The 24,798-nt window shown below is 32.5% G+C and overlaps 1 protein-coding gene across 1 annotated transcript; it reads right to left on the bottom strand.

Annotated features, from left to right (window-relative positions):
- Positions 1 to 1,494: 1,494 nt before the first annotated feature.
- On the bottom strand, positions 1,495 to 18,509 carry LOC124356001 (nose resistant to fluoxetine protein 6-like). The gene is made up of 13 exons (XM_046807146.1): positions 18,266 to 18,509; positions 17,739 to 17,914; positions 16,599 to 16,789; positions 16,380 to 16,450; positions 15,092 to 15,288; positions 14,191 to 14,351; positions 11,787 to 11,960; positions 10,703 to 10,894; positions 7,840 to 7,978; positions 7,082 to 7,271; positions 6,336 to 6,478; positions 4,357 to 4,462; positions 1,495 to 1,916 (listed from the first exon to the last, which is right to left on the bottom strand). Exons 1-13 carry the CDS (start codon positions 18,507 to 18,509, stop codon positions 1,816 to 1,818), a joined length of 2,085 nt encoding a protein of 694 aa, XP_046663102.1. The 3' UTR covers positions 1,495 to 1,815.
- Between the last annotated feature and the right edge of the window lie 6,289 nt (positions 18,510 to 24,798).

Raw genomic sequence — 24,798 nt, 5'->3', positions numbered from 1 at the left:
TATTCCGTTTTGAAAACAAAGACTATATGCAATGTAAAAATCAAGTACAGTATTAATGTCCATTTAACTTCATATGTTTAGCTAAACTGATTTCATATCTTTAAGTATAAAGTACCGTATTATCTATTTTTACGACAGTTAACAAAGTATTATCCATGCAAATTTTTGTATTTTTTGCAGTTTAATTCTTATACTAATCGCTCTTGTGATTGGACTCAGCACCTGTTCGAAAACAAGATGAACATTCAGGTAATTGTTATCATGAAATATTTCAAGAAATGGGGTTATTGTCGGTACCACCAAGTATGAGTAACGTTTAATGATGTGACTCACAGCATTAAATTTGCTACTAATTGTTTCTGGTTATTACATTAAATTGCGTAAAAGTAAGCACGAAATGTTTTAGAACAAGTAATTTAAAAAAATTTGGAATAATTTTCAATACAAACCGAATCGTAAATACGCGTACATTTTATAAATGAAATTTCTTGGGTTTATGGGGACATTTTTTTTCATAACAAGAAACTATATATTGTTATAGGATCTAAGTATTTATTCAATTGAACATGAAGAATTAGATTATTAATCTAATTAACAATTATTACAGATTTACCATTTTGCATGTATTAAAAACTTGTACCTATCAGAAAAAATGATAACTTTTTAATAAAATTTATTAGAAAAAGGTATTAAATATTAGTGGATATACCTATTTATAACTTTTTCAAGATATTAAATTATTAATCGCAAAATAATTTTCAATGTAATATAATTCTAATTATTTATTGAATCGGTATATTATTAAATTTATAAAATCAATCAATCGCAATTACAACTAATTTATGTCTCGTTAATAATGTTACATGACCAAAAACTTCCTCTATAAGTAAAATATCAGGTGAGTATGATTTAATTTAATATTTAATTCTATTTCCTACCTAGTAGGACTACCTCAAAACGAATAACAAGTTTTAATCAACCTACATACATAAGAGTTGATTCACTTGAATTTTAGTTTAGCTCCAGTTCACCTTTCTTTTATTAATATGTTTTTGAGCTCTCTTCGTCTCCACTTTTCTTTGGTCCTCCCTTCAACAAGCATGACTCCAGATTCCAGAGTCAAGTCTAAGTTATCCGTCAGATACCAGACGCGCAATAAAAGGAAGGTGGACGGGAGTAATTACTGATATATATTTGAAAATTTACTACCACACGATTAAGTATGAAAATATTCGACGTGATAATCATCCCCATATTAGATAGTATTAATTCAAACACATCAGTTCTCAGTCATAGCCATTTTTACACCCTGTCTTTTGCAATTAACTTAAAAATATACTTTAAGATAACCAAATTCATTGATATATATATATAAACAATTCCATTAGTAGCATGCGATGAAATGTGCTAAAGAGCTGTGTTTAGAAGTAAAATGACTCGACTAGTTTGACTAAGTAGTAAGAGGATTGCGGGGCAGTAGTAAAGAGATTTAAATGTCATGCCTTGAGACACTGTAATATGACACTAATATTACTTTATGCCAACAAACTCTCCTGAGATTTCGTTACATTTTATACAACTTGCTACGTTTACCAGATTTCTATTCCAATTTAACACTAACATAAAATATAACGTGTCAGCAAATAAACCCTGTTATTAGTGTATTTTGAACTGATTTATCCATATATGTTTCTTAGTTTCTTTACCACCTAAAAGAACTTTAAGATAACTGGTCTTTTGTATTTGTAAATGGAAAGTTATGATCATAAAAAAGTGTTTTCCATTAAGCCTCTATTTCACTGGTAAACATTGACTTTAGAGCTTCTCCAAATGTAAACTGTGTTCTGGATGAATTACGTTCTTTGTGAATGATGCAGGCTGACTTGTATGTCCTCTCTCTTCTGTATCTTTTCCCCCTGAAACAAATCGTTTTATAGGTATGATGTATTTAAAAAAGTCACACAGAAATACAGTTTTCTAAAATTTAAAGTTTAACTAAAATACAGGGTGTCCCACGAGTAACCCGAAAAATGTCTCAGGTGGTTTTCCTCTCATAAAATTATGAAAAACGTTCATATACACATAATATGCAAAATTCTGTTTCGAAAACATGCTTTGTTTATTTTAGAAGTGCATTAACGTCATTAAATGGGTAATAAAAACCCGCATACCTTTAGTTTATTTCCGAAAAGAAGGGTGTAAAATAGGCTAAAATTAAAGAAAGTTTAAAAAGTTAATGTTTAATTAAATTAACACATACGAAAAACTAGATAAAAAATGCAATATATATCTATTAAATGAACGTTCTTCATAAAGAAATATGATGTTTTCAATCAAGTAAATAGTTAAAAAAAACGTTTACAGTATAAACCTTTATAGGTAGAGAATTTTTAAAAATACAGCGTGAATTGAAATGCGTTTCCGGAAATGTGTTTATATTAACTTTTTAAAATATGTTGATGAGAAGAAATCACCTGATAAATTTGTCGGGGTTACTCGTGGGACAACCGTATTTTTTCTGGAGTTTTAAATTGACGATCCTTTTAAACTTTATATATGGTAAATATTGGGGAAGTAAAAATTTAATAATTTACATTAGGATGAGCTTATACAAATTTAAACTTAAATGTGCATGATGTTAAAAAATACTCAGGTTGGATCCGTTACAATATTTTCAAATATAAGTTATAAATCAAACAAAAAGCAGTTTCTACAATTATTGTATTTCATACAATTGTTCAGCATAAATTTCATGACACTAATCCAAGCAATGGTTTTCTTAAGTCAGGTGGCGGAGGAGCGTGGGCATAACATAAATGAAGCCCTTAAGATGAATTTTGGATGACGTCAGATCAGGTTAAAAAGGGAGCTTTGTAAAATATGCTGTTATCAGGTCCCGAGTATCTATTCACCATTCTAAGGTTTACCAATAGTTTTCCTCGTTACGAATATGCGGTAGGAACACTGCATTGTTTAAAAGTGAATTATAAGAACATAAATAGTTGTTGAGGAAAAACAACAAACACAACACTGGATAAGAAAAAACTCTATCTTACCTGTTTTATTGTAAGAGAAACACAAATTAATTTCAAGGTGCGTTACGCATGAAAGAATTTCATTAGTGCAACAAATACTTCAGTCACGCTCGGAAGTCATACAATCTTCCCTCACCAAGACAGTCAGTATTTTTAAATCATGATACATTTATATAATTTTATAAATTAAGTATTTGCTAACTGAATCTCAAAAAGATTCCACAAACCCTTTAATTTACCTAATTATTTGCTCATGCACTTAAATTTGACTGGTTTACATCTCATAAATAAATTATAATTATGTGTTAAATGTTACAAAAACTAAAAAACGTTCATTAGTTATTTTATTACTATAACAAAATCATACTTATGCGTGGTAGTATCCAAATTTATTTAATTATAAAGCATTAATTTTGATCATGACATCTTGATACTTTTTCTAAACTTCTATACGAATAGTAATATTCAACTTAGATACAATATACGAGAAAATGGAAATCTTCTACCGGATTAAAAAACAAAATTTTATTACGTATTCATGCCATTACAGTTATTACTTATTAGAGCGTCATTGCTAAGTAGTTCTGTATACTTCTTATCTAAGTTGTTGTTTTTTGAGAGGGTGGTAGAAATTGTGATATTTGCCATTACGTTTCGAGCATTGACATCTGCCCTCTTCTTCAAGTGTCAACTTTGTACCCTATTGTTCATTCTCTCCAGTCTGGAGTTCATGTGGTTAGTGTACAAGGCAAGTTTTATTTTACTTAAGCCTATCCTTACATGAAAGCAATTTGTTGCAGTTACGTTTTTTTATATGGTGGTGGGTTTGAAAAATATGTTTAAGAAACTGTTGGTTTGAAAAATAAATAGTAAATATCATACATTTAGCTGAACTTGTTACTGAAAAAGGTAGGATAAATCATGCTCATGAGGAGTTGTAACAGCATAACCACAATTATGGAATTAACCGATATTTTTGGTCATATTCTTAGAATTAACTATTGATATTTTGGAAAAGGAGAACATAGACCTGTATCAAAAAACTCTGTAGCAGACAATAGAGAAGTATATCACTCAGATGGAGAAGTCCAGAAGCCTTTGGAACTGAGGTATTTCCATCTACTTCAACAGTCATCGCCTGCATGAATTACATACACGTGTCAAGCTTAAATGATAAATGTACGGTAACTGACAAACATGATGTTAACATAATATGAATGGCGTAGTATTTTTTGTTACCAGTTTACGTTTCCATACAACAGTAAACAGTCCAGAACTTAACACAAGTACGCTATTGCTCATTATAGAAAATATATTGTACCTTCTTCTACGAGTGATATCAGGTTGATTACAGGTGCTTCCACAGCCAAGTATACAACCACGGCCACTAAGTGGCTGATGAAGAAATCAGCAAAAACCATATACCACTGAAACAAATTCAGTAGGTGTAGATAAGCCAACTTTTTACTCACAATTCTTTGTTTGAAGGTTATTTTTGACGATGGAAGGATTGTGAAGAAACAGGATTTTTCCGGACATTTGCCATCGTTCAGTGAAACAAGAAAACAGTAACACTACGTTTCGAGATCTGCAATCTGATCTCTTCTTCAGGTAAACAAAACTAGGTTAAAATAAACAAATCTTACTAAAGCGTTGTGGCACGCCTAAGTCAGGAATCACAACCTACATGTTATTTGTCAACTTCACTAACTCTAAAGACATGCACTTAATACAAAACTGTACCAAACACTAATCATTAAAACTAAACTACGGAATACAGGTCACAATACGTCTTCACTCGTCTACTAACCACCTACGACTGACCAGAGGGACTAGCCAATGGTAATCCTGACGGCTGGCTAAAACAAGATGGCGGAAATACAAGGAAGGGGGACAGGAATGGGCCCTTTCGTTATTATTGGTTCATGCGAGATGAACCTCTTAAAAACCATATTGTGACTCCGCATTGGTTTATTACAAATATCCGATCCGTTTGATACTTTTGGTTTTCTCTTTAGTTCATTTTTTAGAATTGGCAACCAAAGCGGCCTAATCTCGACTGATGGTTGACTGATTGGTTGGTCTGCAATTTAATGTATGTTGCCTCAATTAACAATTTGTTTATTTTAACCTAGTTTGTAATTACGTATTAGGTTAGTTTTTTACTCACAGTTTTGACACATATTTAACTAATTTAAATATGTTAACTGACAGCAAAAGTCTGAATTTCATAGCTGAAAAAAGCTAAATTGAACATAAATGTTTAAGAACATTTGGAGATTTATGCAGTTATACTTGTTTTATAAATATGTGTTCTGTAAATCTTTGCCGTGAAATCAAAAGAAGAATCAAAGATGTCGTAAATGATTTTATTACGTATATATAATCCTTTAAAATTGAAGATAAAGCTAACTTATAAATAAAAAGTTTCATGTATAACGCTTAATCCGTTTTTAATATATATTTACCTTACATATAAAAGTATTTCAATAATTTTTTGCTATTTAAAAGGGTTTGTTTTAAAGGGATAATGTAAAAATGAGGACTTTGGAAAATGTGCGTAAGTAATGTTTTAAGAATGATTTATATGCTACTGGATTTTCAGGCACAATGTGGTGATGGCATTTATATGATGTTGAATGTTGAGTTTATGTCCAATTAACCTTCCACTCAGTTTAGTTTTGAAATCAGACACTGCCACAGAGGTGATGCCTGGAATTGAGCAGTTGACGCTGTAAAAAACACCTTTTCATAAAGTTTAGATTTAGAGGTTTCAGGAAACTAGAAAGAGCTATTTTGTAGTCTATGTATCTGTGATGTCAAAGCAGTGCATAGAGTTGGTTATGAACGTCTTCTTTACCGATATCTTTGGATCTCTTCAGATAGACTTGAGATTCCAGAAGTCAAGTCCATGACATTATCAGATTTTAAACGCAGCACAGAGCGGAAAATGGAGATAAACCCAACTATCACATTGAATCAACACATGCTGTCGTAACTATGTATATTTTTCATTCTTTATTGAGAATGTTTTGAAAAAATGTGCGTTTTAATGAGTTTTAAATTGTTGCAAATATTTATAGTTCTCTGACACCTCTTTCTTAGTGCTACTATTTCAATACTTTATATTCCAATAACAATATATTTATTACTGTATATTTAGGTAAGTAATTTTTTATGAAGCAAATTTTTACAGTCCTCTTTCTGGATTTCCTCAAACCAGCAATACGCAGTGACTTATGTCATTGAAGTAAGTTGAATTATACTAACTGTAATGTTTGTGAATCTACCGTTACTAACCAAGTTGAGAAAGTCAATGGTGATCGCGGTCCTGGTACTGAACGCCTGGATGTCCTGAACCAGGAAGTGAACCAGGAACACGCAGTGACTGAGGCGGTAAAGAGGAAGTAGAGGTCTCCAGGAGAGAATTGTGTTCAAGAAACCTGTGTACAATATCAGATTAGTTCATATGATGCAATAGTTTATACGTAAAGTGATACATACACTGTTTAAAGTGAAGATATAACAGAACCCCTGAATATAAGCAATAAATTTTGGCTCGTTGAGTATATTATGTAAATGAGTTTCTGTCCTTCACACGAACCGGAATAAACATGTTTATTTAAAAAAGGCTTGATTATTTGTTAGAACTCGACTCATAATTATAATTATGCATATATATTTCATAACAATTAATATACGGGTAAACCCAAATTTTATTACTGTTTAACACAAATTCAGAAATTAGTATTAGATTATTGAGTTCTCATAATGACAATTACCAAAATGTTAAGATTTTTACCTTTATATCTACATATAGTTTTAGGTCAAAGTGGTTTAGATTAGTTTAAGAGTTACCATCGATAAATATTATTTAAACAGTTTTATGTATCAAGAAATTCCAGCTATGCAGTGCACACGTAGAGAGGATCATGGAATATAGAGACCGCAAGTACTGTGGTTGTGAACAAGGACGAAGCCACCACCGAACCGTCCAGCACTTGAACCTGTAATAATACTACAGAGAACTTCGACAACGTCTGTACCTCCGGATCCTGTGGAGCAGGCCAGGATGAACCAGGAAACAGCGAGGGAGAGAGTGGGCCGGTGCAGGATGCCGTAGGCGGTGTCCAGCCAGGCAGTGTACACGTAGAGCGGATCTTGAAATATAGAGACCGCAAGTACTGTGGTTGCGAACAAGGACAAAGCCGCCACCCAACCGACCAGCACTTGCATCTGTAATTAGATATGTGTCTAAACCATGCAGTTGACACACCCATTTAAACTTAAAGTGACCTGGTTATATGAACTTGTATTTAATTGAAAACTTCCTTCTATAACACAAATGGGTTGCGTTTGATAAGTATTATTTTAGCTACTTTGCTTTAAATACAGATTTCTGGTGTCATGTGTAAATTTTGAATTACTAATGCATTGTTTAATTTGTACCAAAAGATTTCTTGAACATCAATATCTTTTGGTTATTTTACCCTTTTTTTGGTGATTTCGCTACCACCTGATATTCAAAATAAGTTGCAATAATTAACGTATATAAAATGTAATACTAAGTTAGTATTGAAAGTCAATGTAAATCCAGTAAGTTATTGGGCAGATTCTGGTATTTTTTATTTGAAATCTTTTTTATTTACGGATGATTTTAAAACTTCCAGCATTTAAAGAACAGTATGTAAATGCACACTAATTTCATAAACAGTATTTTAATATAAATATTTGATCCTATAACTAGAACGCATAGAACGTACAACCCCTTAAAATAAGGTACCAGGTTTTCCTAGCAAATTACCTTAGAGAACTGAACAGCCCAGTGGTCTTCTTTAATCCTGAAGAGAAGGAATCCTAGAGCCATTCCTATCAGGAATGAGGCTGCTCGATATTGAGTGTAGAAATAGTCTAGGACATTCGTGCCTTCTCGGGTACGATCCCTGAAACCGGTATAAATATATGATTGTACACTGATAATTAATAAATTTTGTGTTGTGTACTAATACCTCCCCACCTGACGAAGAGGACAGATTCAAATCCTCGAAACGTCGTGTTATTGAACGAAACGTAGATTATAAAAACGTTACTTTTATAATCTATCACGATGGTAAATGTCCGAAACCCTGTGATTCCTTTCAATATCACATTATTGTACGTGTTTTATGTTCCAAATTAAATGGAAAAATAATAATACTGAGAAATTCTTAGAAAACTTTGCATTAGTTTCACGAGTGTAGTTACAATATTATAATACAAAACAATTGTTCAAATAAATTGTCAAATCGAATAAAGATCGAAGTGTCTATCGTTTTTATTTTTGAGTGCAGAAATCATGTAGAGAAAAGCTTTCTGAAATAAATGAAAGGTATGAAAAATATATTTTAGTGTCCGTGAAATTGGAAGCTGTAGGTTTTGCGTAAATACCGTTCGCTGTATCCAGCCGCCAGAGTGTAAAATAATCTCATCACTATTCTGCTCAATTTTCTGCTTCACACCGCGTAAAAAACACAATTAAAAATCTGATACTTCGGTCTACTGTGGAGAGCCATCTTCAGTTACAAAACATACATACTACGAAGGAAACAGGATTTTTCTGGACTTTTTTCATTGTTCAGTCATAAAAACATACAGTAGCACTACGTTTCGAGATCTGTAATTTTATGTCTTCTTCAGGTAAATAACTAGTTTAACACGTAATTACAAACTAGGTTAAAATAAACTAAATCTTACCAGAGCGTTGTGACACGTGTAAGTCAGAAATCATAACCACCATGTTGTGTGTCAATTTAACTAACTCTAAAATATGCACTTAATGGAAAAACAAAACACAAGACTAATTAATTATTGTGACTGAAATACAAAATACAGGTGACAATAGGTCAGCATTTGCTGCCGACCAACCACCTTCGAGTGATCAGAGGTCAATAGTAAATGCCAATCGTCACGGCAGAAACAAGATGTCGGTAAAAATAAAAATAAAGGAATAGGAGTGGGACTTTTTAATTATTGGTTCGTGCTAGAAGTACTGTGACTCCACATTGGTTTATAACAATTGTATCATCTATTTAATACTTTTGGTTTTCTTTCTAGTTAATTTTTAGAATTACCAACCAAAGCGGCCTAACCTTGACTGATGGTTGACTGATTGGTTGGTCTGTCAATTTAATATATGCAGCCTCGATTAATAAATACTACACTTGCAAGACCAGTACTGCACGTTCCCAGATGGATAAAAGAAGGAAGGGAAAAAATTTTTCGATTGCATATTCTGCGAGAGTCTACGAAATCCCTTGTTGCTGAGGGTCATTGTACATTGGAGGCCAAAAAAAAAATTACTATTCTACACAATATCGCAGGAAAAACTAAGAAAATAGGGATTATAAAAATCCTGACAGTCTATGTCAAAGGATCCATGTCATTCCTTATTGGCGAAATGTTATCAGTGATTGTTTAAAATCCTGGCAGTCTATGTCAAAGGATCCATGTCATTCCTTATTGGTGGAATGTTATCAGTGATTGTTTAAAATCCTGGCAGTCTATGTCAAAGGATTCATGTCATTCCTTATTGGCGAAATGTTATCAGTGCTTCTTTATTCTTCAGCCAACAAAGATAATGCTCCACATTCTTCACTCAAAGATGGAGTGTATTTTATTAATTATTGGTCCTGTGCGTTTTTTTATCGTTTTTAATTTCAATTTTAAAATTATAATACACAAACTTTAGATAATACAATTAAAACATTGATTAGGTTATATTATCTTAATGTACAAATTGTGTTTATCAGTGTTTCACTTAAAAATATCGTCGTGAGTTTCCTAGTAAACTACTCCAGTTTCTCCTCGATAACTTATAAACTCACATGTGAACAGTCTAATAGCACTGATTCAAATGTCTCCAACATTGAAATAAAATTATTTTTTACTTATCTTTCTTTCAATTGTATTTATTGTCCTAGAACATATTGCACTTTCATCCAGTGAAGTGCCTGTGTTGAAGCTGCTGGTGCGTTCTAAGAATAGCACAGCACTGCAGAGTAACGGTGGGTATTATCAAGAATTGGAGTACTGAAAATGTATTTTAATATAATGAGTACTCTAGTTATCCGATAATTAATAGCCTTACTGAAATTGTAAACCAAAAACTAAATAACTTAAGGTATAAGAAACAATATTATTTCTACAAGCATAAAAATCCATCAACAGGGGCCCTCGGCAGCTGAAGACAAGACCAGTTCTGCCCGGTCTGACAATGACAATGAGTATTTTTGATTGTGATTTTTACATTGTGAGTAATCTAATAGTGACACAATGGCACAGAAAAAACAAGTATTTTAAATAACAACATATGAATATACCGTACCTATAAACTTAAATTTTTTGAAAATATTTTCTATTCTTTAAAGGTACGCTAAAACATATTTTATTACGAAGTTAATATTGAAATAAAGAATTTTTTTTTACTAGTATTCATTCTAATGCAAAATAATGTATATTCACTAAACACATAACAATATCTACTACTTAAATAGGTCTAAGTTTGTAAACACTATTCAGTTTCAACTAATTTCGTGAGTGTTTCCCTGGTTTTGTGGTATATACAGAGCTCGTTAGGCAATAAATGTTCTCATTTAATCAGTATCTCATCGAAATGATAGGACTCTTACAGGCGTATCAGTCCTCCAGCTTGTATCTCCATCATGTAGGAATTGATGATACCCCCGACGATGGTCGCTAGGAAGGCGATTGCTATAAAGAAAAGGCCTCGCCTCGGGTTTCTGACAAGAGGCAGCAACAGCAGCGGTGATAGAGCGTACAGCTGGAACTCTATGGCCAAGTACCATGTCTGAGGGAGGACACTACACATATACGGACATACATTAGCTATTTTCTATAAAATTTGTATTGAATTTATGAATACGAAACTTATTAAATATTATCCACCACAATATATTTAGATTTAATGATTGTGAAATACGAACTTTCATACCAGATTCATGGGTAAAGTAATGGCACAATTTATTCATAATCTACTTGATTCCATATTTATTCAGTCGAGCAACTTCAGTCATTTCTAAAGTCTGACTATAACGTAATTCTTGCGTTCGGTCAAATGTTCCATTTTATTTCCATAGCAGAAATGGTGGTGTGGTGTTTTTTTATGAAACGGTCTCCCTTCTTATTTAAAATTTGTTGCACGATGTTTCTTATCCTTTTGTACATTTTTGAAAATTAACTAGTAATAAATTACCACTATTAGTTTTCTACAGGAAATTTCAAACATATATTTTCGTCGTGTAAATAGCACTAAAAAATATAGTTTTTGTGACCCTCACTTAAGATTTTGAGCTGAGAATTAAGAAATTGTGAACCCAACTCTATTGATTATGAATTATTATTACGAGAAAAAATTTGAATATGAAATTATTCGTGCTCTTTTATATCAAAAGTTTTGAAATTTAAATTACTCCCAATTTGTCTAAATTGTACTATAATATACCATTATGCTGTTCAATAATAGCTTTAAAATTTAATGCTGCGTTATGTACTGCATCGTTTCATTTCTTATTTCAGGCCAACTCAGTTTGCAGTATTGAAGAGCTACGGATTGCACAGAGTATGAGGAACAACTGTCTTATGTTTTTTTTTTTAATTTTAATTAAAATTTAATATCGATGCATAAAAAACTTTCAAACGATTTTAGACCCTTATACTTGAATGTAGCAAATCATTGCTGGGATACTTAAGTACCTCACCATCTCATAAGGGTTGACGTAGTTGCTGACGTAGAGCAGATTTGACCACCAGTTCTTCTGACAGAACAGCTGGAGGAACTCGAACAGTCTTCTCCATATCGGACCATCTGTGAAGTGCATTGCCACAGTCCCGTAGACCAGCATTACCAGGGCCAAAGGGAAAGTAAGCCTACGAAACATCATTCATGCATTACTCCATCTGGAAGAAGTAGGTTTAGGATACGGAAATATAGCTGTTTGTTATTGATACTATTAACGCAAAATTCAATGATAAATAGATGGAGAGATAAATATCAATGTTTTGCAATATAATATTCAATGAAAAGCCACTCGGGTTAATCGAGAACTAACTATTACATATGAGAGATTACTCTATGAGCAAGTTAAGAAAGGGATAAGTGAGAAAAGTACAAACACTGGACAATATGCAGTCAATAGGAAACTGCCAGGCGTCGACCATTTTGGTGTCTTGCATATTAGAACGAAAGAAGATAATTATTGCTACTGCAATGAAATCAGTGTACAATCAAATGACCTTGTACCGTTACATAAAATGAAACTAAATAACGGAACAACCTTTTCAAGCATATAATCCTCGATTTTTTAGAGTTTTATATTCATCTATGAGACTTGTAAAATCGGTAAACATATTATTCGTTTGAAAGATAAAGGAAAATCGTAGATTTTGAATGCATATGTGGTATAAATTATTAGGAAGTGTAACCTTAAGTAAAATATTCTTACTTTTGGGAAAACTGTATAAATTTTACATTCTGTTAAAGATAACCAATAAAACTACAATTATAATTTATAATTTAAACAAATTATTATAATTGTTTTGTTTGTTTTATAGCAAATTTAATAAATTTTTTTCTGAAATCTGAATACGATAATCTTCACTTATTGCAGATGTTTTAGTAATACAAAATTCATAGGAAAATATGACTTAACACTTTCACTGCCGCCTCCTAATTTTGACAACTTTCTTTTACACTGCCGCCCATTTTTAACGATTTTAAATATATATAATTTTTTTAACTAATTATAAGAAAACCATAGGACTTACATTTTTTTAAAGCTAAGTTCTTCCTCTTTCTACACAGATGCTCATGCATAAATATTTTCAAACAGAAAGTCTTGGTTGAAAACTTAAAAACATAACGTTTTTTGTAAAAAATAAAAAGTTGACCAAAAAACATCACCATGTACTAGTCTGTAGCATAATATATTTTTTATTATTTTTTTCTGTATTTAGAATTGTCATTACTAACACTATAGCTACACATGTTTACAATTAAAATTTACTTATGCTGAAATATTTTTTTTAGTGTGGAAAGTCTTGAATAATAAAAAATAAAAAATAAAAAATAAATAAATAAAATAAACAATAAACTGTAAAATTCTGTAATAAACCAATTATTTACAAAACACAAGAATAAATGTTTTTATTACTAATTTGCTTATATTTGTTATTTGAGTAAAAATACAATGTCAACAAACTTACTTGCATCTCCAAGAAGTCCATCAGTAGTAAAATCGGGATCATTATCTGTGTCATCTTGGAATAAATCATCACTTTCACTGTCACTTGAACATCTGAGTAACTCTTCTAGAACTTGATTGTCTTCAATACTGTTACGATTCATTGTATTTACTCACAAAACAATCATAAACAAACGTAATAGCAAGCAAAACAATAACGACGCAGACGACGAACTACGGTAGCAGAACGACAACAAATAGCCGACGCCCGACGCGAAGCGGTAAACAAACCACTTTTTTTTCCGATGTTACAGATGACTGCCAACAACATTTCATAGATTATAATACATAGAGTAAGAAACAAAAACATCGAATTAGCGAATGACTATCAATGCCGAATTTTCATAGTCGTTTAAATGAGTTTTTATTACTGTAAAAGTCGGCGCCGTCAAATGACGTTGTCGGCAGTCTATAGAACTCCTTGCGCGACGTCAAATTACGTTGTCGGCAGTGAAAGTGTTAACAAGAACGAATGATACATATTCGATGTAGAAGGTTTATATTGTTTATAAAATATCATAATCGATAAGATGAGATAACTGTTAATTATTTTTTATTACTGCTTATATGTGGTTAGTATTTATCGTGAAAAACATTAAAAATATAGTTAAACTTAATGATTTTCTCAAAAAATTTAAATGGCAAAACTATTTAAATAACAGAATTTCCATAATTTTATATGTAGAATAAGTTAAGGAATTAGGATACATTTTACAAATTCACTTAATCTATTTTTAACAATTGAAATAATACGTTACATTGGTTATTATTTTGGGGTATGTTAAACCAGTTACTACTCCTTTCATAGTGTTGCAGCATGTTTGATTATATTTTTATTAATATATAAAACTATATACCTTAGATAATACTTTAAGAAGAACTCAAAATAACGGAACTTCCTGCCCTGGCGGTCCTGCAGGAAAAATTTGTACGTTACATGAACTCCGGTGACCAAGAGGAATATCTCCACTGAGAGATGAGCGTTTTCCACCGGAGCCCAAGCCACGTTGTCGATGTTCTGAAATCAAAATATTCCCTCATATTTTATGAGGTGTAAACGAATTATTTTAATATACTAAATTATTGAAAAAGAAAGGTCTGAGAAATTATACTGAATGTCTAAGAAACCACTTAAATATTTTGCTTATGAATAAACTTATGTTAGTTAAAGTTAGTTCCCTCTTCAATCCATCTTCCCCTTGCTATTGGGGATTTTCAATCGGGAAAATGTTTCAAACATATGTTGAGTTATTCCTAATTTACAAGGCCTTTCTTATGAATAAATATCCTACAAATCAAACTTGAAAAGGAAAATTCGTTTGGAAAAGGTAGCCTTTCAAAATTTTATTAGGTAATAATAGATTTAGCGATAATTAAAGCCAAAAGCGAATGAAAAGCAAAGGTGAATTAGGCTCAATCATGGCAGGCTACATAAATACTAATTTCGTCATACTATTGGATTATTTTTACGAAATGCAGAGTACATTATGAAGGTCAAAATGGGAATATTAAAAGTAATTTCAAAAACAATCCACTTATAATTTAAGAGTATATCAATTTTACCCACAGACAATAATTCCAATTCCCACACCAAAACATTTAAATAAAACTGAGGAAATTTAAAATCAGTGTGGACGTTAACCTAGAGTTTCATGTATGTACGTTTATTCATAAATAAATTATTTAATTCCAGGGCCTTTATACAACCGTTATAAATTAAAATAGAATAACTATAGGAATGAATAAATCTCGTAATACCTCGACCAGGTACTTGAAGCGATGGTTTGGGCAAGCGAGCAGGTGCAGCATGCGGTAGCCTAGCATGAGCCAAGCTAGAGCCAGTATCCGGAGTCCTCTGAGACAAGGAATGGTATCCGAGACGTCCGGGCAAGAAGTATCCAGAAGCTGGCGGGTATTTTGGACAAGGGAGAAACACTTGATCACCTTACATCCTGCTACAGAGAGTCACTTTACTCTTGTAATCACAATTATAGTTAACATCATTGCATTCTTGAATAGTGTTCGATCAAATGACGGGTATTTTAAATGGTTGCTTATACGTCTTTTCTACTAGCCTTCATTATATTCCTTGATATTCGTTGTATATGTAAAGATATTGCATCCAATTCTCTCGTTTCAACTTTAATGGGCAACCGATTAAAGTTGGTGTTTAGCTCGAGTCCACCTTCCTTTTATTGCAGCGTCTGGTATCTGACGATGACTCAGACTTGACTCCTGGAATCTGGAGTCATGCTTGTCTGAAGAAGAAAGTCAACGACGAAAAATCTCTAAACATTTAATAAAAGAAAGGTGAAGAGGAGCTAAACTAAAAATTCAAATGAATCAACCCTTCATGTATGTAATATTTATCAAAACCTTTTTATACGTTTTAAGGTTGTACTAATAGGTAGGCAATGGATACAAATATAAATAATACTTACCTGACATTTTAAATTATATAAAAGTATTTGACATGTAACATGATTAACGAGACATTAATTAGTTGTAATACGATTGATTGATTTTATAAAAATAAGATCCGAATCAATAAACAATTAGCATTATTATATTGCATTGAAAATGTTTTGCAACTAAAATTTAGTATCTTGAAAAAGTTATAAATTGGTTTGTTCGCTGTGATTTAATAAACGTTTAAAATAAATTCATTAAAATAATCTATATTTCTGGTAGACAAGTTAACCAAGCAAACACGGTAAATCTGTAATATATTAGGATTAATAACGTATTAATTCATGTTCATTGATTAAAATACTTAGATTCATAACAATATATAGTTTCTTTCTATGAAATGGAAATTTCCCTAAACTACAAAATTACATTTAAAAATGTATTTACGATTCTGTTTGTAATTAAAATTATTTCCAAAATAATTACTTCCTCGAAACACTTTCGTACTTGCTTTTATTCATTTAACGTAATGACAGAAACAATTAGTAACAAATTGCTGAGTCACATCATTAAACGTACTCATACTTGGCGGTACGATAAAACCCCATTTCTATTGAAATATTTAATGAAAAATTACCTGAATTTTCACTATGTTTATCGAACCAGGTGCTGAGTCCAATCAAAAGAGCGATTAGTATAAGAATTAACCTGCAAAAAATAAAAACATTTGCAGACAATACTTTGTTAACTGTCGTAAAAATACGTAATACGGTACTTTATACTTAAAGATATGAAATCAGTTTAGCCAAAACATATGAATTTAAACGGACAATAATAATTTTACTGATTTTCTTACATTGCAATATAGTCTTTGTTTTCAAACGGAATAGGTGATGCGGAAGAACAGCTGGAGTTGTAAATAATGGCGGTAGCGTTGACGGAGTTGAGGGCCAAGTCCATGTGTGTCTTCACATCACCAGGAGTACAGGAGGAGGGAACACACACAGAGAACATCAAGTCCAGGCGTAACGTGGGCAGCACGGGGCGCTACAAAATATGGAAAATTAGAAAAAATTAAAGTGATAAGGTGGAATAACACTGGGTTTGTTAGCAATGGTGGTGGCGATGTTTTAGACTCTTTCATAACGGAGAGTCAGATTTCCTGCGCCTGCGTATTGCCTCTCGGCCATTAGGCTCATTTTGCAACGTCTTCCCCGTTTAATCTGTATCAAATCCCAGGCCTTTCCAAAGTCATAAGATCTTCGTTAAAATTATTATCTGTTCCAATCCCTCTTTAGTATGCTTAAGAAAACAAAGGATCTTTAGCGTTTCCTCCGTACTGCTGGACATTCAAATATGACTTGTTCACCTTTATCATTAGCCCTCCACTTTTCCTACCCAGAGTTTTCTTTATATGGATGCCTATTCTGTTCAGGTGGCTTCGGTATATCAAATGTCTTGTACAAACCAGTTAATATGTAGATCTTCGTTCTTCTTATTCTAAGGTTATCTCCTGCAATGTTCCTTGATGATCCATTGAGCAACCGCTGTGCTCGGACGTTCCCCTCAGCTATGTGCCAATGCCCTCGGTGTTTGAAAAACAACCACTTGACAACCGATCTCCATGCTAAGCTGTAGGATACTCCACAAGTAGGTTGAGGACAAATAACAGAACAATTGGCAAGATACCAGGAATAATGATAAAAATGATCAGTAGGTGGTTGAGCTTCAACCAGTCATGAGAAAGCTCCGCTCCCTCTTGTACGAGACGACTGATTATTATTGGCAGTTTCGGCTTATCATCTGATGACTGAAGATAGCTCTCTCTCTACAGAGAGGCCGATATACTACATTGTGTAAGCGACGTTTCTACGCATTGTTAACTGGAAGCCTTCCAAGTTAGTTAGATACTTAAATATAAAATGTATAGTATTGTTTTACCTATAGTATTTTATAAGTTTATGAATTATTTAATAACGACTAAGTTATATTTTACCTTAGGGTTCAATGAATCCATATCCACAGGCATGATCCCCTGCGTTTCGATTACACAATGTTGTCCCGTGAAGAGTTCTCCTGGAGCCTCTACACTGATACACTGACCGTAGTTGCCCAGGTCCATGACATTCCCGTCCAGCAATCCTGGGCTTCCCTTGCTCGATGCGTCCACCACTAAATATAAAGACTTCAATTAGTATTAAATATACCTTTATGAACTAGAAGGAAAGTTCTCATTTGCGTATTTAAAACTGACTCTAAATGTTCACATCAATCTTTAAATTTACATTTTTATTACTTATCTCTTAAGCGGTTAACTACTTCAAGGAACCTCGCACTACATATATTTTCTCTCTAAATCTCTCTTAAATTGATATTCTAGATAATGTCGATGTATGGCCTAAAATTTTAATAACTAAAAGTTTAATAGGAAGCATAAACTTTAAGACATGTTTCTCAATATGTTAAGACTTTTATATTACAATTAATTTCTCGCATTTAAAGGATTTACAGGACTCAACTTACTCTTCAGGGCCCATATCTCGTAACGGAGGAAGCTTTCGAACAGAAGTGCACTGTGGTTGCGGCAGAGCTCAGTCTCGGAGTCTATAGGGATGTAGTAGGAGGCAGTGTGGTAGATCGCCTCCTCCAGGACTTCCTTAGGCAGCGGGGCCAGCACTTCCTGAACTGCGCTCAACCTCTCCAGGATTGCTGGCAGCATGTCGTCTATCTTGTTGGCCCGACTTCTGTTCATAACAGAAAGTTGCATTGTTACTATTTGTTACTATACAATTCAGGTCCTCCTTAGGCAGCGACGCCAACACTTCCTGAACTGCCCTCAGTCTCTCCAGGACTGCTGGAAGCATGTCGTCTATCTTGTTGGTCCCGACTTCTGTTCACAACAGAAAGTTCCATTTTTACTATTTGTTACTACCAAGTCAGGTCCTGTTAGACAGCGGCGTGAACACTTCCAGAACTAAGCTCAGCCTCTCCAGGACTGCTGGCAGCATATTGGCATTCTGTTGAAATTATAGGATTATAGTTGTATTTTACATGCCAGTACCTTCATCTAGCACCTGCACCAACTCGTCCTGTACCATTACTTCAATATATGGAATAGTAGAAATTAATGTTTGGTTTCCTGTACAGTTGTTTAATCAGTTATAGTCATGTCCTTTCCCCAAAAACCTTCAATTGCTTTGATAATTTGAACAGTGGTTATTTTTAAAAAGGGTATTATTTGATATATCACTTTCTGCTCGTTACTTTAAGATGAAGAAATACCATTAAACAATTTGTGGTAATGTACAGGTGTGTTAGCTTGCCTAAGAACATGTATGACATCTTCCACGGGTCATCCCGTATACGCTATGAAAAGCTGTATTCATCATCAAATGATTAGGGTGACCATTGTTCAACAACGAAGTAACCCTCATGCTTTCATATGTACTCATTCAAAAGATATAACTGCAGTATTCTGCTTTTAACTTTACTACACACATTAGTAAATTTAAAGTAGTTTTTGAAATGATCTACTGTGTTATCTTCAGTATTTTAATATTTAAAAAAGTATTGTAAGGAATTTGCACCACCCAAGTAAGCCTAGTAAGATTTTATACCATTGAGGAAAGTATAGGTATTTACTTCAATAATTCAAAGATTAATTCAAGAAAACTCGTTGTGTCAGGTTTTTGCAGTACAGTTACAGAGCTGGATGTCCTTGCTGAAGTGAAGCGCGTGGTTACAGATAAATCAGTGTAAGACCCTGAAACAGGCTGCATGAATTATTTAAGTGCCGAATAGCGTGTTTCTAGTAATAAAGGGTACTTTAAATATGCAAAATACACTTAAATAAACTGTTTTAGGATTTCAAGACGACGTAAATTATAGCATTTCTCGGGTTTGCTGTAATGGAAGGATGCTTGAACTATAATCACCACGAGAATAGTACATAGTTAGCAAAGATTATAGCATTAACGAGCGGTGCTGCTGGTGATTAAATGAATAGCCAAAAACGAATTCACGGATTCTTCTACTTGATTATTTGCAAATTAATTGAATAATTGCTATAAAAATGGTTATACGGTTTTCTTAAAATAGTTCATTAGTACCATTTGCTTGGCTCTCTTCTTGCAACTTACTCAATATAAAATTGTATATTTAACTCTGTGTTACGAACTCATTAAGGGCAAAAACTTTATTATCTTGTATATCTAAAACCATGTCAATTTATGTCACAGTTTTAATGTGTATGATAAAGTTTCACAAATACTTATGATAAACCATAAGCATTTTAAGTTATTTCGTTATTAACAGTTTAAATACAAGTCTTAATACTTAACTAAAACCTAACAATCTAATAAAAATGCATATATCAACATTAGTTATTACTATAATTAATTAGCTTTTTAAATAATAAATACCTTAAAGTTGATTTTACGGACTAATTATATTAGAATAGAGAATAGAGAGCATAGTAATTATATACTGCGTGATCTATATTATTAGTTTATTTTGGAAATAATTAAGTGTACGAATATTAAAGAAGACGTATATTTTTGTGTTAATATTTTTCTAATAAAGCTTTTTAATATAATGTAAACAGGTTTTGAAGCTTTCATATTAAAACTTAAAAACTAATACAGTATTTTACCTAATGGTAAATTACTGGATATTACCATTAAGTTATTTAATTATATACCTGTTCTTAAAAGAAAAATATATTCTATTTAGAAGTTTCAATTATACGCTAATAATTCTCTGCCTTAACTTAACGTCTAGGTCAATATATGTGTTCTTTTTATTTTCTAACTAGCAGTTACTCGCGGTTTCATACGCAATTTCTTAATTTTGCACCTGTATGACCACTTCTGGTTCGAGTGCATTATATTTCCGACGCCAGTGTTTATTTTGCCTTCTCGCGCAAAATAAAAAAATATATATAGATACACAGTCCTGAGAAGCCTATTTTTGTCAAAAGACAACTAATCTAAGTTTCATAACGGTTTTTATTTTTTTTTTTTTAGTAAAGTAAAGTTAGACAACATTGCCTCTTATATCTGCTATGCTATCAGTTACTCGATGTTTTGCAGGCAATTTAGTAGGCGTTGCACGTGTATGGCCACTGCTGGTTCAAATTAATTATATTTCCGACGCCAATGCTAAGTTTGTCTTGTTTTCACTATCAAGAAAAATACTTTTAAAAAGCTATACATTTTATAGCCATTACAATGTAAATTTTTTAGTGTTTTGTTCCATAATTTATTTTGTCTTGATTCTCCGTCAAGAAAATATATACCACAGATCAGCCAACTTCTATAAAAAGTTAGCTAAGATTGGTTTATATCAGTCTTTATATGTAAAGTAAAATTTTGATAGTAACATTATATTTTACATGTAATACTTAATATTTTATTGAAAGTGTACAGACAAAAGTACATTGACTATTATGCTAAGCGTTTGTTTCCTTATAAAGTAAAAAATATAGTTAGTATTTTAAAAAATTTAGAACTAGAATTTGTACATTAGTTTTAAAAGCACAGTTCAGAGAATTTTCATTCAGTATAGTTCTTGTGGTTAGTTCAAAGGGATTGAAATTCAGATCATCTTATGTTTTAGGACCATTTTATAAGGAAAAATTAGTAGGCTACTTAAATAATCGCTGAAATCTGAAACGGCAATAACGATTACAACAACCATCATTGTAAACTATATAAAATTTAAAAATAAATTAAAATAATAAACAATGTTTTCACAGAACAGTTGATTACAATTTGCATGCTCTTTTAATTAGTATTTCACAGAGACCTACTAAGATGGGGATTTTCCCTGTTGCAAATACCAGTGCGGCGAAGATCCAAAGGGGTTTTGAAAGTAATAATAATAAGCATATATTTATCCAAAAAGACTGTAAGAACGTCCATGTTAAAGTTTCAGTACAGTGGTTGAATAGTTCACGCTTGAAAGCAAAACAGAAAAAACAAAGGAACTTTCGGATTTGTAACATTCCTGGGATTAGAAAAAGACAAATGAAATCAAATAAAAATTAGCAGCGATGTTCAAAAGTTAGTTTTTAAACCAGGTCTTAAGAATACATGTTTATAGCCTTAGTAATTTTTAATTATTATTAATGTACCAATTATACAGTAATAAGGCAAATTTAAAATATAAAAATTAATGTGCTCAAGATTAAAAATGCTTAAAAAGAAAATGCGTAACTTAGGTAAATACCAAGCTTCTAGTTATTTGATAAAACAAAGCGGAAGTGAGGAATAAACATGAAGTACGGTTATCAACAAATATTTTAACAATTTTATGTACATTACCTCAAATTCCAAAATAAAACTAAAAAATATATTAGGAAATCCAAAGGATAAAATAGATGATGATGAAAAATCTGGAATCTATCAAATTAATTGTGACAACTGTAATTTGAAATACATTGGCCAAACAAAAAGGAAGATAAATAAGAGTAAAGGAACACCAAAGCATGTCTGAAGTATCAACAAGAGGAAAGATCGGCCATGGCGATACATGCACTTCATACTGGACCCTGCTTTTCACAAGTAAAATTATTAAAAGAAATAAAAAACAACAAATTCCTCGATGCTTACGAAACTGTTTTTATGCAGAAGAACCAAAATTATTTAGTAAATAATGAGCCTGGGGCCTCTACAAAATTTAACATTACTGCCATTAATTTAATTAAATATTAATTTTTACATAAACAGTAGACATACTTCCTGGCCTTGAAAATCTTATCTCTTTGTATTTTTTCAAGACAGATTTTTATTTAAGTCTAAATTGTTTGTATTATTACATTACTTTTATTTCAGTTATGTGGGTCTAACAATGTGTTCATTGAGCACGAAAGGCCTCACAAAAATAAAACTTTATCATTTATTGGAGTGTTTGATCATATATACACAATTTTTATGTAGTAAAAGTTGCTTTATTTTTATTAAAATTTGAATTTTAACATTAAAAGTGACAGTTTAATGATTTGTTGTTACAATCTGACCAAATTATTTACACTTTAGAAACTCGAAGGAAATTAGAATACACAGTTGATAGAAACAAATAAAATCACTGTATCACTTCGTGTGTATAACAATAGTTCACAATACGTTAGAATGATAACTCACCTGCCCATGGTAGCAGGATGGCCAAGAGGATCAGCAGTGGCTGCGGACACATCGCTGACTGCGGCCTGACAGATTCGTGACCTTGAAGTGGTCAGGGTCATATCCAGGCTGTCCCAGTGACCTGAGCCACTGCAGTTGCCTGCCTTATAGACACTGTCCTGAACCAAAAATTTGTGTTACTACACATAACACAGACGACTCTAATAATTGTCTAAATAGCGAAGTTAGGAAGAAGATTTGTGTAAACATATTTGTTCTATGAGACACCTCTGTGGGGGGGGGGGGGTGGGGGGGGGGGGGGGTGGGGGGGGGGGGGGGTGGGGGGGGGGGGGGGTGGGGGGGGGGGGGGGTGGGGGGGGGGGGGGGTGGGGGGGTGCCCAATTCTCAATTACTTATTAAACCCCCCACTGGAGCACGAAAATGCATTTACAACTATTGGAAGTTTTTAACCTTCAGGATATAATTATCTTAACCTTGGTGACATCAACCAATATAACTCTGCACAAACGTGCGTTATCTTTCAAACATCAATATCCATCTTACTCAATGTTTTGTAGTTTTTTTTTTTTTAATTCGTGTAAAAGTGAACATTTATAAACTTACTGTTTGAGCTATACCATTGGTAGGAGAAAATATAAGGAAATTTTAACAACAATCTTCAAGATTTTTATAAATAAATTTAATTTTTAAAAGAAATTTCAACATATAAGTTTTCAAGAAGTTGAGAAAAAGCTTTTTTTATGAAAACCAAGCTTAGAGATTACTTTATATATTGCAAAAAATATTGTCAAAGATATTTATTGATTAAAAATAAGGCTGGTATCATCCGCTAAAATATAAATTGCTAAATTGCTAGTAAAGCATTTCTAAGAGCTGAAGAAAGAGTTTTGGGAAGATTACTTATAAACATATAAATAAAAAAGGTTTTATGATGAAAAGAACGGACTGAAAACAAGAACCATTCTGTTGTATGTGACATACTGAATGCAACCCTACAAATAGGACCTAAACTATTGAAGGATTTTGACTCTAAATCCATAATTTACCATTAGTATTAAAAACGATAACCACGGCATAAAATGTTCTGAAAACGTCAGAGGTGTGACGCCTCAAAACTTTGAGAACTTTGTTCACTGACAAGACACACTTCCACAGCAGCTCATCTCGTTGGAAACTAATAAGACATCATTGTAGTTTCCTTCATACATTAAATGTTTAATTTATTATATTTAACTTATTATTTTAGACACGTGCTATTGATACTCACATGTGAGGAAAATAAGATAAACATTGACATGTTTACTAGAATATAATGGGACTTAACTAACAAGTAGTAAAATTGTTTTTACTACAGAAGTTTTTAACTGATATCGAATTAATAAAGGTGTACTGTAATTAAATCGGCATTGAATAGTACTGAAGTTATGTATGTTATACAGGCTCGTAGAAATTAATGTTGAGTATATTATATATATGACCCGGTATTCTTGCAGCAAAAATGGTACTTTCCTCTTATCTGCAGATACTCTGTGGGTGCAATTAAATAAAGACGTGATGGGAGATAAATTTAACTAGTAAAATTACTATCAGATTTCGAACGTTTTCCGACTCGTAGCAGTATTATGACTGAACTAATGGCAGGCGAGTTAATGCCCATTACTCTAGATATGTATTCTAGATAGTTAGGTAAGTTCATTTATGTAATAATGGAATGGGCTTTCATGATCCACTAAATTTTTATAGAGTACAATAGTTTTATATAAAACTGGTATTCAATGTGTGACCCGATTGTGTCTTCCTGGACCATTTGTTTATACTTTGGTAAGCGGCTGACTTGCTTATACCACAACTCAGTTCTGGACCGGTGTATGGCATGCTTGCTCCGCTTTTGGCAAGCCTGTCGGCGCATTCGTT

This window comes from Homalodisca vitripennis, chromosome 2 (genome assembly GCF_021130785.1).
Source record: "Homalodisca vitripennis isolate AUS2020 chromosome 2, UT_GWSS_2.1, whole genome shotgun sequence".
Classification (NCBI taxonomy): Eukaryota; Metazoa; Arthropoda; class Insecta; order Hemiptera; family Cicadellidae; genus Homalodisca; species Homalodisca vitripennis.
Note: the sequence above shows the minus strand (reverse complement) of the source record. Positions and strands in the feature narration are given on the sequence as shown.

Bases quoted from the DNA above. Each gene is read 5' to 3' on its own strand.
- LOC124356001 (XM_046807146.1), bottom strand. From the start codon at position 18,509: ATGCAACTTTCTGTTATGAACAGAAGTCGGGCCAACAAGATAGACGAC. The intron at 16,451-16,598 runs GTAAGAAAATCA...TATTTTTTGCAG, and splicing joins AACAAAGACTATATTGCAAT to GTTAATTCTTATACTAATCG. The intron at 7,979-10,702 runs GTAAGAGTCCTA...TACCGGTTTCAG, and splicing joins GCTGGAGGACTGATACGCCT to GGATCGTACCCGAGAAGGCA.